The sequence below is a fragment of the Rhinopithecus roxellana genome, chromosome 18 (assembly GCF_007565055.1).
Source record: "Rhinopithecus roxellana isolate Shanxi Qingling chromosome 18, ASM756505v1, whole genome shotgun sequence".
Lineage (NCBI taxonomy): Eukaryota > Metazoa > Chordata > Mammalia > Primates > Cercopithecidae > Rhinopithecus > Rhinopithecus roxellana.
In genome coordinates, this window is record NC_044566.1 from 14,217,205 (window position 1) to 14,233,839 (window position 16,635).

General features: G+C 52.9%; 1 protein-coding gene across 1 annotated transcript in view; it reads right to left on the reverse strand.

Annotated features, from left to right (window-relative positions):
- CRHR2 (corticotropin releasing hormone receptor 2) overlaps nt 1-12,344 on the reverse strand; it is a 32,528-nt gene extending 20,184 nt beyond the window's left edge. Inside the window, 4 exon segments of the mRNA XM_030922418.1 lie at nt 7,740-7,842; nt 7,844-7,873; nt 7,875-7,915; nt 12,284-12,344. Of these exon segments, the coding sequence (XP_030778278.1) occupies nt 7,740-7,842; nt 7,844-7,873; nt 7,875-7,915; nt 12,284-12,344 (235 nt within the window).
- Nucleotides 12,345-16,635: the final 4,291 nt, after the last annotated feature.

Sequence of the window (16,635 nt, forward strand, 5' to 3'; positions counted from 1 at the left end):
TAAGCATACTTAAAGGAGACAGTGGGGAAACTGAGTCATAGAGGCACTGAGCAGTTTAATGAAGACCATACTGGGTCTATGAAAAAGGGAAGGGGGAGCAGAACCCAGCTCACTGTGTAAGCTCTGCCCTCCCCGGAGAAGGGGCAGTGGGAGGAGGCCCCTACCTCATGCTCCCGCCTCTACTGTACAGGGCTCCCTCCTTCCAGCCATCCTAGCAACGCTCAGTGGGCTCGTCGCCATGACGCCGGCCTGTGGAGGAAGGTGGGGAAAGGACGAACAGAGGACCCCTGTGGTAGAAGCTGCCTTGGAACTGAGAAACATCACTAGAACTCATCAAGTCCTCCACCCACCTGGTGCAGATAAACTGAGGTCTGAAGAGGGGAGACAACCTGCCCAAAGTGAGAAAAGCAGTGAGTAGGATGGCCAGAATTAGAACTGGCTTTCAGTTCATGGTTCCTGTGAAGCAATGCAGGGAGAAGACAGCTGGGGGGGCAAGTGGCTGCCTTTCTCTACAGGCTTTTAGGGACCAGACCTTCTCAGTCTAGATGGACAGACTTCCCCCTCCCAGGACATCCCCAGAAACCACAGCATTCTGGGGACTCTCAGAGACAGCAGGAGACCACCACTCCAGAATGAGGATAGCCATTCTTGGTGTGGGTGGGACTCTCCCCTCCCCAAGGACATGATGGCCTCTCCTTCCGGGCCCCAGGCCACCTTCAACTCCCCTCCCCTTGCTGACAATGTCCTAGCTGTCCACAGGGAGCCCCAAGCAGCCTCATCTCCCCTGTGTGCGATGGCCCCACGAGGTCAGCATGTTCGCTGTCCCCTTCAAACAGATAAGAAAACCGAGACTTGGACAAGGAGGGCCTGCCAGTCCCTCAGTGAGTCATGGCAAACCCAGGACTTAGATCCAGCCCTGCTGAATCTGAGCCCAGGTTCCTTCCACTCTCCCTTGCCCCAGCCGCTCTCCTGGCAGGTGCTGTGTGTGAAAGGGACTGCCTGCCTGACTCTGGAGCACCTGGTGGGGGTGGGCAGTCAGAGGGGCCCAGATGCCTGCACCTGAGGCCCAGACAAGAAGCCCTGTGGGGAGCTCCCTGAGGGTTACTGAGATGGGGCTCCTCCTTTAGTCCTTCTCCAGGGATCCAGGCTCTGCTGTGGCATTGGTGGTAGGGAGTGCACAGGGAAGGATGCTGGGACCTCTGACTTAATGAGCAGGAGGTAGGAGAGGAAATGGCCAGAGTATTCTGGTCCTGCACCATAGGGCTACGGACAAACAGCCGGTGTCTCTAAAGCCAGCAGAATTGAGGCCAACATCTTAGGCCTCCATGATCTGGCTTCTGCTTCCCTCCCTCCTCCTCCACTTCTGCTCCCACCCTCCCTTCCATCTGACACATCATTAGCTCAATTTTTCAAGGTACTGTTCAACAAGACTTTCTCCATGAAGTCTTCCAAACTTACTCTCCCTTCCTCTTGGAATAATTCCCTTCCATGTGCCCGACTGTCTTCACTGCGCTATTTTACTTGAGAGCATATATTAAAAAGTTCTCTTTGAGGGTCTGCCTGTCACTGTTTCTAGAACAGGAGCTCCTGGAAGGCAGGCTCAGGTCTTACGCATCTTTGACAACCTTGTCTCTAGGCTCCTCAGTGCTTTCTGGGGGAAAGGGTGAAATACAACCTCAATAAGGGGTGAGCCTGAGCAAGATGATTAGGTGGCTGGAGGATTCCTGGGGAGAGCAGGAGACAGGAAAGATCAAGATGCATGCAGAGGTGGGTAGAAGCTAGAGCAGAAGCCAGGAGTTTCCGGAGCCAGCAGAGGCCTACCAGGGCCCAGACTTGCTGTAGGACTCTGGGCAACTGTTTTGCCCTCTCCTGGGCAGTCATTTCCTACCCTTAGGGGAGGGGAGGGCTGGACTCAGCGTATAGAGGGCTCTGCAGCCGGGCAGCTCTGGGGTGTCAGGATGGCCACAAGGGCATCCACTTCTGCTTTATTTCTCTTCCTTCCTTCTTCTCTTAGCTAAACCTCTGTGACGGCTGTGCCTGCCCCGCCTTCCCTCTCTCCCAGCAGGGAAGTTGTTCTCACACATGGAGTAACTTATGGGCCTTGGAGAATGGAATAGAGTCAGGGCAGGATCAGGTCTCACTGGTGTCTGAGAATGCAGACCTAAGTTTCCAGATTTACAGCTTCTACTTCTTCAACCCAGAGGGCAGGGTCTATCTGAGGTCCTCCTGAGGCTTGCACTCCTGCACTGTGCCTGTCCTCAACAAATGTGGCATCCCAACTGCTCTAAGACCTTTAAAGTTTACCCCCACTCCCTCCAGAAAGCCTCCCAGGAATGTCCCAGTGTCCACCAAACCCCTCTTCCTGATCTCTGACTTGATTTGCACAAGCCTGGTTGATAAGCAGCCTGGAGCTTCCTGAGGGCAGGTCTCAGCCTTTCTTATCACCTCTGGCCCTGAGGGCTGAAGAAGGGATTAAGCAGGCAGACCCAATGGGAGAGACTCCTCTGGCTGGAGACCACTCAGCTTATGTGTTTCCATTGTAACACAACCAGTGTTTCAGCATGTCTCTAGAATGGGGTTCTGGGAAGTGGGGACCCCTAACCTCTCCATGTGACTAGGTTAGATGGGATGTCCCTTCTTCCCCTGTCCTGGCAGATGCCTCAGTAGAGATGACCCCAACCATTCCCAGTAGGACATTGTGGAGCCTGAGGTCAAGGAGGCTGAGGCTGAGCCAAGCTCCACTTAGTGGTTCCACAGAAGGAAAATGGACCATGGCCAGGAGGGAGGTGGCAGGACCCTCCTTTGCAGCCAAAAGGACCACAGGGACAGGCAAGATGAGGTGCAGGAGGAGGGCAGATAGAGTGAGGGATGTGAGCGGGGAGATGGTGGGTTTGGAGATGGAGCCGGGGGACGGAGAAAGCAGTAAGGAGAGATGGAGAAGGAGAAAGAGAGAGAGATAGAAAAAAAAAAAGAGAAACTGAGAAGGACATAGAAACATACACACAGAAACAGAACCACACATAGAGAAAAACAGAAACAGGGAGACAACGAGAGAGACACAGAGACAGAGATGTGCACAGAGATGGGCTCAGAGAAGTCCATGTGGAATGGGGAGAGGTGGGAGGAAAATGGAATATAAGTGCCCCACTTCTGGCCAAACCACTTCCATGCTAATCCACCTCCTTTCTGCCTACAGATAGGGAGACTGAGGCCCACAAAAGGGAGAGGACTTGCCCCGATTAAATTGCATATGGACATTTAGGATTGTTTCTAGCCACCCAGGATTTGAACCTGGGCTCGGGGAATCCTGGGGGAAGACCGAGGCTACCTCCCCACCTACAGCTAAAATGCCAGATCCTTACTTCCCAGGCTCCCTTGTAGCCAGAGCTTTGGCATGGGACCTGGGGCTCCACATACTCCCCCAACCATCAGATGCACCTACCTGAGGGAATTAGTGAACTGGGGGCCCCTAGATGGAGACAGGGAGAAAGCCTCTCCAGAGATAACTGCAGGAAGCTTAAGACTCCAGGTTGGCCAGGTGCAGCAGCTCACGCCTATTCTCCCAGCACTTTGGGAGCCAGAGACAGGAGGATCGCTTGAGTCCAGGAGTTGAAGACCAGCTCTGGCAAAATGGCAAGATCCCACCTCTACAAAAAATTTAAAAATTAGCCAGGTGTGGTGGCATGTGCCTGTAGTCTCAGCTACTTGGGAGGCTGAGGCAGGAGGATCGCCTGGGCACAGGAGTTTGAGATTGCAGTGATCCTTGATCATGCCACTGGACTCCAGCCTGGGTAGTAGATTGAGAGCTTGTCTCAAAAAAAAAAAAAGACTCTAGAGTAGTGGTAGCAGTGGTGGCAGTGGTGGTAGCAGGGCTGTGTCCCACCTAGTGGCCAGGGCTGGTGGTGTTTGGCAGGGCCTTTCAGGGAGAGGGAGGTCCCCTCACTGGGCCAGCTCTGCCCTGTGTTCTTGGCTTGGGGCCCCAAATCTGGTTCTCTAGCCCACTCGTGATTCCATAAGCTCTCCAATAAATTTTTTTTTAAAACTTCTTCTCTGCTTAACCTAGCAGAGTTGCTTCTTGAGAGGCAGCAGAACCTGGGTTTGAATCCTTGTTCTGTTATAAGTGACTTAATTGCTCCACACCTCAGTTTCCCCAGGTGTAAAATGAGGATAATGCTATGTCTCTGTCACTGGATGGTGCGAGGATTAAATAAGTTAAACCACAGTACAAACACATGGAAGCTCAGCCACTGAAGTGCCAGCACAGGTTGTGTAGAGAACACCCAAGGAGACTCGTGTGCTTAACTTGGCTCTGCCACTGACTAGCATGTGTGGCCATGCACTAGTCCCTTCCCTTCCCTTGGCCCTGCTGCATCTGGAAATAGCTCTGGGTAAGATGACTCAAGGCTCTGACCTAGCCTCCCAAACTCACACACTGTAGCTATTTGCTAACCCCACATCCTGAGGACTTCTAAATGCCTTATCTCCACTCTTGGTGCTCTCTTGAGCTTTTCCCAACCCAGCTGGCTGCTTTCTGGACACCTCTGCTCAGGTGTCCCTCCAGCTCCTCAAAGCCAACACATTCCCAACTGTGCTCAGCTGTTTCTTGTGTGCCCAATGCTTTACCTTGCCGTTTCTCACCATATCTTGTCAATTTCAAATGCCCAAGGTTGCTGGCATCTTCATCCTCGTTTGCTCCCACAACCTATAGTCTACCTGGCTCTGTGCAAAAGTCCCCTTACCTCTCCTTTCCCTCCAGAGGACAATGTGCTCCCAAAGCTGAGCTCCCCTGCTCCCAAGCTCACCCAGGCTCCCTCTCCAGATGGTGAAGCCCTGTAGAATGGCCTGCATCACCTGACCTCCATGCTCCTCCCCAGCCTCATTGTTTCTCCTACTCCCTGTTCTCTATACAACACTCACTCCTCCCAAGGCACAAAGCCCGGCCTCTCTCCATGCTTTGCCCAGTCACCTCAGCCTAGAGGGCCTCTCCTGTGCCTATTACACACTCACCTGCTAAAACCCAAACTGTCCCTCGAAACCCAGCTCAGAGGGCTAAGTCCTCCCTGATCCTCCAGGCCGGAGGTATGAGTCTTCTTTCCAAATCTCTAAGCTCTCCTCACAAACCGAATGCCTCTTATGGAGGCAGTAACTGCTCCATGGTTAATAGTGAGGGCTGTGGATTCACCTGCCTGCACTGGTGCATAGGAGCTGATTAGGACTTTGAACAAGTTACTTCATGTGTCTGAGACTCAGTGTTCTTGTCTGCAATATGGGCATAAAAGCAGTATGTACTCAGAGGGAGTGTGGGTGAGTGGGATTATGGATGCCTGAGATATGGATACAAAGCTCTCTCAGTAGCAGCTGGCACCTGGAAAATGATCAACACTTGATAGCTTTGTGGCAGATTCTCTGTGCTCAGTTGAGTTGAAAAATTGCGGAGACTAATATCTAAACTGCTATCCCCACCTGGGCGATTTCTGCTCTCTAAGGAATGAGGCTTCAGTGGGGGTTTGGCTATAGCATAACAAAATTGGGGCAGGAAGTGGAGCCTGAACGCTCCTGTTCTTCCCTTAGGCTTCTCATGGAGTTTTCTCTCTGTGTCATTCTTTTTAAAGGAAGGATCCCATGGAAAAGGCAAACAGAGAAGAAGGAAGCAGCATTGATGTGAAGAAAGGGGAGGAGGGAAATCAATCATGCATTTCCACAGCCATTAGCAGCCTTTGCTCTTCCCACCTAGGCTGACCTCATAGGTGCTGGTTAATGGTAAGTGATCCCCACCCTCCACCAGCTCCTCTCATTCTCCAGCAGTTGCAGTGCCAGGAGCACTTTGGTCTAAATGAAGAAAATTGTTCATTAGATACCAGGGGCTAATTGGCCTACTTTTACCAGCCTGGGTGGTGCGCAAACATTTTATCAGCTTCTCATTAGACCTTAATTGATAGGAATGGCCTGATATGTGCTGTCTGCAGCACCTTTGGGAAGTCTTCCCTATCACCCACCCCCACCCCAATTCCACAGACCTTGTGCTTCCCCCTAATCAGGGCATTCATCATTCTGTTCTTTTTGTCTGTCGCAATTGTGAGTGAGAGTCTCAATACAGTGCCTGTGCAGTGGCTGGCACATAGTGGGTGTTCCACAAATTGACTGAATATTACTGTACTCAGTTCAGTTATGAAGAAGAGACCCAGGCCCTGCCTTGGGAAAGGGGGCCTCCAGGCTGGTTGGGGAGAACAAGGCATAGCCCAGGCTGGGGTAAGACCAAAGCAGAGCTCCTGAGGTTCACAGGCTGTGGGCTAAGATGCTCCATCACCCCACTTTACCCTGGATGGCCCCTTAATCTCCGGGCCCAGTCTGAATTAGGCACGCTGATCTCCATTGCCCCACCGCACACAGCTCATGGAATCCTAAAAATACAGTTTTATAAGGTCAGGAATAGGAAGGTACAGGGAAATCATTCCTTCTGCTTGCACACCTCCTAGCTTGAGGACCTTACTTCCTTCCAGGGAGATCTGTTTTAATCATGGATAGGAAGCATGTGGTCCCTGGGCCACCAGAGCCCTCAGCTGGTGCAGCCAAGGGAATGCAGCTTGGCATCAGGTGCAGGTGCATCTCTTGCCTTCTAACCATCCCTCATGGCAAAGCCCTCAGCCTCAGCTTCTGAAAGCTTGTGTGTGTGTGTGTGTGTGTGTGTGTGTATGGGTGGTGGAGGTGGAGCTGGGCCACCACTCAGACACAGACACTCTGAGATGGCTTCTAAGGATGTTTCCAGGATGAGAGGCTTCAGACAAACAATCCAGATAGGGTCTCAGCGTGCTTGACAACTGGGGTCCGGCTGGAGATGTGAGGGGGCTTATAGGTGGGGCAGTGATTTCTGCCCCCACAGCCTCCTGCAGACCACATGCCTGGCTCCCATCCCATTGTTCCACAGGGCACAGACAGGCACTTACAGACATGCACACACCCAGAACCCACACTGAACGACCCCACCTGGAGGCTGTGTAACTCCAGCAACCTCTGCTGCCCTTTCCCCCAGAGCCTCAAGCCAGTCCGTGACTTGCCAGGAGGAAGGCAGGCACAGGTTGTTCTCCTTGAGAAGTGGTGTTTGGCGGTGGGGTGGGGTAGGGGTGGGGGCTGATTCAGACAACAGTCATCATGGGGACGCAGGAATAATGCTGCCCACAGCCCCTGACTCAGCCAGCAGGTCAGTCCTGGGACCTCGGATTAGGGAAGATGCAACACCCCGCACCCTCTGGCTTAGCATAATCTACGCCTGCATGTCCTTCCCACAAAATATGCCCTCGCCTCAGCCCTCCTGCCTCCTGCCCTCCTCCTCTCCACTGTGGTAGTAGGATCTGGTCACTGCACTCACTCTCGGGGGGATTTGGGACTTAGCATATCCGCCCTCCTGGGACAGGTCCCCGTCCTGGGCAGGGAAGCATTATCTAAACAATGAGCCCTAATGGGGAACTTCAGGCAACGGGAACCTACAATGAGGGAGGGAGGTTTACACTCAAAGAGGAGGAAGTATTTCCTTCTCCCCTTTTTGGACTGTCACCGCATGGAGCACGGGAATTGTGGGCAAATCAACTGGCTTACTGAGGTTAGACGCCTGTATTGGGGATAGAAGCAGAAGGCGCGCCCCCAACATTGTAAGGGGGTCCTTAACGCCAGCGGTCTGCGGTACCACGGCCCTCAGCTGCTTTGTGCCGCTGGGTCCGGAATCCTCTTTACTCCCTAATCGCCTTCCTGGAGGCCGGTATAGAGCAGGTAGCGAGAGCCGGGGGCACTCACGGGTCGTGTTGTACTGACGCCGTTGAAGTACTCGGGGCACGGCCTCTCCACGAGGGGCTCCGGCAGCGCTGCGGGGCCAGCACGTTTCCGATCTGGTCCAAGGTCGTGTTGCAGTAGGAGTAGGGACCTGGCGGCGCGAGAGAGCGCAGTAGGGCTCAGAGGGGCCCCCTGGGACGCGGGGCTCTCGGAGCGTGGGGTCAGGGGCGCATCCAGCGCGCAAGAGAAGGAGCCCGCGCAGCCTCCGACCTCTCGCCTCCCGCCTACCCTCGGGGTCCAGGGGTGGCCCCCAGCCGTCCAAGAGCAGCTCTTCGGCCAGCGCCAGCCTGCAGTTAACCTCCAACAGTGCTGTGGAGGCAGTGCCGCGTCCATCGCGCTCCGCAGCCGCGTGCGGAGAGGGAGTAGGAGTGCGCGCCTCGGCGTGGCCTGCGAAGGAGTGGCCGCGAGAGTGAGCGGCAGAGAGGGCTCGGGGTCCTGGCCCCCGCCAGCCCAGCCCCGGTCTCCCGGGCAGCCTCTGGGCGCCGCCTCCGGTCGCCCAGAGCTGTCAAAGTGGGGACCTTCCCGGAGAGGAGCGGCGGAGCGCACCCAGCTGCGGGTACAGCCGCTCCGCCGCGGCCAATGGCGGCGCCGGGGGGGCGGGGCCGGGCGGCTCCTCTCGGAGGGGCTCGGACTCCAGCCCCCGGGCCCCCCACCCTGCCCAGAGTACGGCTTCGCAGTTCTCGGCTCTCTTCCACTCGCGGCGTCCAGAGGAGGGCTGTGGGCTGGAGAGCGTGGGCCTGGGTAACGGAATGCCCCGTGAGGGGATAGCAGGCCCCAGAGCTGCAGGGGGCAGCAAAGCGCTCCCACCTGCCCGCCTGCCGGAGGAGAACACTGCAGCTCTCCTAACTGAGGGACAGCCGCGACCCAAAGTTCGAAAGCTCTCCGCCTGAGCTTCCCCTCCCTGAGCGAGGACATTGGAGGGAGGCAGGGACCGAGAGGCCATGGGCAGATCTGCACCCTCCAAAAGCCTCTATAGCCTCCTGGAAGGAAATGGATTGGGGAGGCCTGGAGGGAAGCAGGGAGACACCCAAGAGTCTAATGAGATCAAGTGGCCTGAGTAGGTTGAAGACCTTGGATCAGGCTGTGGAAGCTGGAATGGAGAGAGATTTCCGAGGGGCAGCCAGACCTGGTGAGGAGGAACTGGAGTGGGTGGCTGGTTTTAAGCAGGAGCCCGGAAGCAGGGATAACATTGGGTCTCCAGCTTGAGTGACCGGGTGGCCATTTAATCAGATGGAGTAAGTCTAGGGGAGAAATTGGCTGAAATTATCTGGAAGGCTTTATACACCCGGGTGTTGGTGCCCTGGGCACCAGAAAGAAAGTGAGAATGTGTATCTCTTCCTCAAGGCTTGGGCAGGGCCTCACCTGACCCTGGTTTCCACACCAGTAGCCGTCAGGGGCCGGGAGAATTAGGCCCCACAGCAGGTGTGGAGGAGCTGAAAACTTTCCCAGGGAACTTGCTCAGGTCCCCCAACCCCAGACTGCCTCCTTGGGGATCTGCTGTGGCTGCACCCTCAGAGTGCCCAGGGCAGGCCTGCTGTGTCTGCCTGCTGAGTGGGGCATCCGGCTCGGGCAGCAGGGCCTGGAGTAAGACATGCTTCCACTCAGGCTGCGTTTTGGTCCAGGTTCTGATTCTGCTCTCTCTGCCATGGTACCCCAGGCAGGACTCTTGCCCTCTCTTCTGGGGCTTTCTCCATCAGTGAAATCTTCCCCGAGGCCCCTCTCAGCTCTGAGACTGGTTCTGAGTTATGAGATGGAGAGACTGGGGAATACATACATATGTGTTGTGTGTTTCTATCTTTAGAGGGCAGGGAGAGCTGGAACCCAGTCTCAGGAATGAGTCCTGTTCCCCTGCCATCCTCCACATAAACCTAAACTGCTAGGAGAGGCTGAATTCACCATGAACCAGCACCATGCCCTGGGCAAAGAGAGGCGAAGCGGCAGGCAGGCTGCTTTGTGTGCTCTGCTCTCACCAGCCTCCATATTAATGGTTCTGTCACTGCCCAGGCAGAGCGAGCGAGGCCACACTAAGACCAGGGCTGAGCCTTGGAATCTCTCCAGGGCCTGCTGACTGGCAGGTACAAGGTGCTGAGCACTCAGCCAGGTCTATCCTCTGCCTCCTGAATGGACAGTGAGAGCTCATGTTCAGCTCTGGGCAACTGCAGAGGTAGAATTTCCTTGGTCTTCATATCATCCAGTGCTAGGAGCAGGGGAGGACCTCGGCAGAGTCCTACCCTCTGTTCCTAGACTGAGCCCTGTTAACCCAGGATCCCACACAGGCCAGAGTATGGCTGACCAGGTGAGCCCATGTATTCACAGGGAAATAGTGTCCCTCATATACAGGGGACGGCCCTTTACACAGCACAGTGCAGTACAGAGGAAGGGGAGAAATCCTAAGCCAAGCTTAAGTTATTAACCTTGTTTGTTACTAGAGCCACCACCTGGGTGTTGCCTAAAGTGTACCACCTTCTGAGATGCAGCTATGTCCAGAGGTGGTGTGCCCAATGACCAGAGGCCAGGGACTTCTCATCTCATGCAGATTTCTGCAGAACAGAGGGTTGGCCTGAGTGAACTGGATCACTCTTAACTGGGAAAGCTCATAACAGATGGTTGGCCTGGGTGAACTGGATCACTCTTAACTGGGAGATCTCACATACCGAAGATTCCTCTGGGAAGTAATCATTTCAGCGGCAGAGTCAAAGGCTGTTCTGCATCCTGAATGAGCAGTTGGGGTCTGAGCACAGACCCACAGACCCAAGGTCCCCTGGATGTGGGGCCATTACTTCATGGATATTATTATAGGCATAGTTGTCATTCCAGATGTGACACAGGGAAAACTAGAAAAGGTAACAGTTTGGGAACAAATTGATTTTACAGCTCACTTTAGTGTCTGCAAATAGGTAAATGAGGAGGAAATTGGGAAGAGCCCCACACTTCCCTCAATTTTACTAAATCCAAGTACACAAACAAACAAAGACAGGGGCCTTTTTGCTAACTAAAGAAGCAGAGGTAGATTAGAGGCTTTGGGATAGTGATGGATTCCCCGGGCTGCAGGCCAGCCCCATCCCAGCTGGAGGCCAGGCATTAGGGGATAAGCATTTGGAACAGTTTGTGTCTCCCCAAGCTGCTGGGGACATGTTGGCAAATAGGTTCAGGGAAGTGTGACAGGTGCTCGGGAAGACCCCTGTGTACCATAAGCAGCAGGGTAAGGCAGGTGCCTCTGGTGCCCTGTATCCCATCCCATGACCCACCTCTGATGTCAGCTGTAGCGGCAGTGGACAGTTCCAGGCCAGCTCAGACACACTTGCAAAGCCTACTACATGGCATCAAACAGGCATGTAGGCACAACAGAATCGTACACAGAACCACAGTTATGCATCTTCACCATAAACACACATTCTCTCTCTCATTCATCCCCTACCACTCAAATGTCAACTGGAAAACAGGATTTAAAGGCACAGGATGCATCTTTGCTTCTCCAAGGGACTGTCCTTGGTTAGACTGCATAGACAGGGAGTCTATTCAGGCACAGCTGGAACAGTCATGGTGTTTCCTGGGAATTATGATGGGGTTGCTGAGGGCGCAGGGGTTCCAGAGGGGCCTGAAGGTGCCTCACTCTTGCCCTGTAGCACTGGAGACAGGGGTCCCAGGCCAGGCACCCCCTCCTCACCCTATCCTACTCCACTGCAGGACAGAGGAAGTGGCCTGGTGTCTTCGTGTCAAACCATGGGACTAAGCTGTGGGGACAGAAAGGACCCTCAGTGACATCCAATCCCACATTCTTGTTTTACAAATGGACAATAGGATTCCCAGACAAGGAAAAGAGGTTTCCCCCCTGCTTCTCCCAGGCCGTCCTCATCTCTACAGCAGCCCAAATGGGCTCCCTGTCTCCTCATGGCAGATGAAACGATGTTTTATAATTATGATCCTGTCACTCTGCCTCATAGGAGTTCCCCCACCCCGTTGCCCTTGAGATGGAGACCACCTCTTTGGTATTGCAAAGAAGGTCCTTCATGATCATCTATCCCTCATCCTCACCCTCCTGCTTGATTTGAAAGGCCCTCCAGAACAATGTGTCATTCCTGGGAACCATCTTTGGTATTGCAAAGAAGGTTCTTCATGATCATTGTTCCCCATCCTCACCCTCCTGCTTCATTTGAAAGGCCCTCCAGAACAATATGTCACTACCAGGAACCATTCGCTATCTCTGCTCCTTGTTTGTGTTCCTGTACTGGAAATGGCCTTACAGCTCCACACTCATCCTTCAGACATGCAGCTCTTTGGTGACCCCATCTGCTGGGTGCTGGCCTATGTCACATCCAAGTTGCTTTTTATTCATTGTCTCATCTACCAGCCCATGCCTCCCCAAGGGCAGGGCTGGTCCTGTTCACTAACCCATCCACAGCACCCATTGAAATGCTCTAGGCTTCAGCCCAGTGAATCACTAAGAAAGAACAGATACCTTGGCAGAAGAGCTGAGGAAAGCCCAGGACCCTGTCTTCGGGCCACGGCTCTCTTCCCATTTGACCAACCCCGGTGTATGTGTGTGTGTGTTGCATTGAGGAATTATTTCTTTTTTTTTTTTTTTGAGACGAAGTCTCGCTCTGTCACCCAGGCTGGAGTGCAGTGGCCAGATCTCAGCTCACTGCAAGCTCTGCCTCCCAGGTTTACGCCATTCTGCCTCAGCCTCCCGAGTAGCTGGGACTCCAGGTGCCCACCACCTCGCCCGGCTAGATTTTTTATTTTTTTTATTTTTCAGTAGAGACGGGGTTTCGCCATGTTAGCCAGGATGGTCTCGATCTCCTGACCTCGTGATCCGCCCGTCTCGGCCTCCCAAAGTGCTGGGATTATAGGCTTGAGCCACCACGCCTGGCCTCATTGAGGAATTATTTCAAGGTATCTTTGAATCCATTCGGATTCTTGGCCAAGTGTGGTGGGTGACACCTATAATCTCAGCACTTGGGGAAGCCAAGGAAGGCAGATTGCTTGAGTCCAGGAATTCAAGACCAGCCTGGGCAACACAGTGAGACCCCCACCTCTACAAAAAATAATAAATAAATAAATAAATAGTCCGTTTGGATTTTTATATTGTCTATGGATGGGATAAATAAAATGCCTCATAATATATGCCCTAATATTTTTCAAATATATGTAGATGCTTCTGTGATGAATAAAATAGAAATAATCTATTTAAAGCCTGCCTGAAGTCATAATCGCTCTTGTGATTATGCATGTGTTTCCTTTTTCAGGGGCATACAATTGAATTGATCATAGTTTCATGACCCTTTGTCATTATTAGCCTGTGCATTAGCCCATGCATGGCTTAACTTTATTTTTTAGTCTTTATTTTATTTAGTCTTTTTATTGTATGTAGTAGACAATATAATAAACCTACCACCCAACTGGAAACTACATCATTACTAGTCACTTACATAGTTATTTCTATTCTCCTTGCCCAGAGGAAACATTCCCTTGACTATTGCATTTGTCATTCTCTGGCTCATATATTTTTTTTTTTTTTTTCAGTTTTCTCACAGGTATGTACATCTAAAAGACATAGTGTTTGGTTTTACTTGGTTTTGAACTCTGTGTTAGTCATGATGTATTTCCTCAAAGAGTGGACACTAAAAAGAAGGTCATTATCATGTGGGGACTTGAGAAATGATTCCTGAAGCTCGAGGGGCTCCCTAACAGCCTCTACATCCACCATCCAGTCATGCTTCATACTGGGGTAAAGCATCCCCAGGGTGGCTGCTAGGCAGCGTTACCAGCGATGTGGTGGTTGAATATTTAATGACATGGGGAAATGTTCACTCTGAGTTATAAGAGGAAAAAGCAGGTGACGAAACTATGGACACACTATTATCGCATTTAAAAAAAAAAAGAAAAGAAAAGAAAAGAAAAAGAAAATGAAGAAAACAGTTGAACATGAGGCTCTATGGATGCATACATTCTTGAGGGATATGAGGCATTATAAAAATTCTTGGGTTGCGGGAGAACAAGTACTTATTGTCTTCTTTGAGTTACATTTTTTTGTGCCCAATTTTATAGAAATCATGTGGATCCCTTTTGCAAATAGATGAATGCTGTTAGAAGCTGAAGAGAGGCAAGGGTGTATGTTTGGAGAAGCTGGGACCCTATCCACTGCACTCAGAGGGAGGACCATCCCCCAAGGGAGACAGGGAAGGGTCTGTGCCACCTGCTGGAGGGAGAGCAGGGGAAGGCAGGGAGAAGGCTGTGGGTCTGCTGACAAACCCGCGCTGCCTCTGAGGGTGAGGGAAGGCTGGGCCTTCCTGAAGGGAGGGGCCTCCATTTCCTGTCTGGTGCTGGCATGGCCTGTGCTGGGTGTCCATGTGGGCTCTCATTCAGCCTTCACTGTGAGCCTCCGAGGTGGACTTAGACCCATTGCTAAACAGATGAGGAAACTAGTTTCAGATGCTGTTACAGGCTGAACTGTGTTACTCCAAAATTCATATGTTGAAGTCCTAACTCCCAATACCTCAGAATGTGGCCTTGTTTGGATTTAGGGTCTTTGATGAGGTGATTAAAGTAAAGTAAGGTAAGTGGGCTTTAATCCGATAGTACTGGTGTTCTTAGAAGAAGAGGAGATTGGGACACAGACATGCAGAGGAGACAGCAGGTGAAGACATAGGGAGAAGAAGACCATCTGCAAGCCAAGAGGAGAGGCCTCGGGAGGAACCAACCCTGCCCACAGCTTGATCTTGGTCTTCCAGTCTCCAGAATGGTGAGGAAATCAGCTTCTGCTCAAGCCCCCAGTCTGCAGTGCTTTGTTCCAGTGGCCCCAGGACACTAGGACACTAACACAGATGAGTTAGGCGAATTTCCAGGGTCTGGGCGAGGCCGCTGGGTGGAAGAGCTAGGATCCAGACTTAGGTCTACCTGATCCCAACACCTGAGCTCTTGACCGCCCCAGTGGAAGGAGAACAGGCAGCAAGACTTTCTCTTTGATGCCTGGCTTGGGCAGCGCCTGGCTGGGTGGTGCGGCGGGGCCAGTACCCTTGTTCTCATGCCCTGGCGGTGGCCCCAGGCCCGAGCGAGGGTCACCCCCACTCCCATCCTGTGGATGCAGACCTGGGAAGGCCAGGATACAGGGTGGGGACACTGGAGATATCTCTCTGGAACCCAGCAGAATCCAGGGCTCTGTGTAGCTCTGCAGTGGCTGACCCTGACCCTGTGAATCAGCCACTGGAAACCTCTGAGGGGCCAGAACTCAGGGCCGGGCTGCTGCTTTGCAAGTCCTTACCAGGAAGTGACACCTGTAGCCACGGCAACCAGAGAATATTTAGCACCTTCTGCCAGTCTCCCCGGAGTTGGAAAGCAGAGGGGTCATCCCCTCCTTGAACTCCTGAATGCCAGCCAACTGACTTACCTCGAGGGAGCTGGGAATGGGGAGGGGCCTCCCAGTCAAGCCCTTCATTATCAGGGGCAGGCCTGAGCCTAGAATGGGGAAGGCGCCTGCCTAAGGGCCCCCAGCAAGGCAGAAATCAAACCAGGACTGGAAGCCAGCACCCCACCCACTATCCAGCTGAGCCTGGGCTGGCCTCAGGAAAGCCTCTTCCTCTCCTAGGGCCCACCCACATCTCTGGAAGCTGCTGGATGGTGGTGGTGGAGGGTGCCTACCTGAGAGGTTGGTGAGGCTCATGATGGTGTGGCAGTACTGCTCCAGAAGTGCCCACAGGCTCTGGCTCTGCCCAGCTGCCTAGGGGAGAGCAGGGATGAGGGTCAGAGATCAGGCCCAGGCTGGCCATTGACAACGTCTGTCTGCTCCCATCCTATCCTATCACTTATCCCTTACTCCTCTTAGTAAGAGAGGGAGAACAACGAGGAGGGAGATGCCCACAGCCACATGGAGCAGCAGCAGCCTGGCCTGGGCTAGACCCAAGAAGGCCTCAGAAGTGGCCCAGTGTAACATTGTCTCCTGGGCAGGGGTCTGCTCTGTCCATCCCTCAGCTCCCAAGGCTGTCTCCTCCTCAGGCTGGGATGTGTCCCTGTGATGGAGCTCATGTCCTTCTGTCAGCAAAGCCGGGTGAGGGGTGGGTTCCATTAGTTGTTCATTCAACCGACAAATATTTGCAGAACACCTACTGTGTGTCAGGCCCTGGCTGGGGGAACTTGATGGGTGTCCTTCAGGTAGTCCCAGGCCAGGTAGGGATCCTCTAGACTTAGAAAGTGCAGAAGAAAGAGGAGGCAAATGCATGATTTAACTTTGTTTCCCTGTCACACAGGTAAGCAGGCATTTGCAACGAACAGCATTAGGTTAATACATGAGAGAGGTGCCTGACTTGGATTCAGGAAGACAGGGAAGGCTTTACTGAAAGAGGTAGCATTTTGGGGCAACCAGAAAGATGAGTAGGGACAAAAGAAGGGACCATAGGGCCAGCTTAGGCACTCACTAGGGAAGAGATGTGATTGTTGCAATAATGGCATTTCCATCCAAAAGACAGAGAAGTACCCAGGATCCCATCTCCTAAAAAATAATCAGAATGGGTGCTGGATGTGCATGGATAAAGTAGATGTGGGCATGTGCACCCGTGAAGGGACCATATTCCGGTGGGAAAGATGGATAGGATATACAGCTTTACAGCATGTATGATTTACTGAGGAGGGCAGGGGTAGCATCACAGAAGAGGTCATGCTAATGTGGGTTTTGAAGGGTGAGTAGGAGCTTGCCAAGCTGATCAGGCCAGGAAGGGCATTCTAGGTAGAGAGCACAGCATGCGCAAAGGCAGAGAGCCGGAAAATGCATGGTGTATGACTGAACGAGAGCAATGCACTCTAAAATTCTAACCCTTG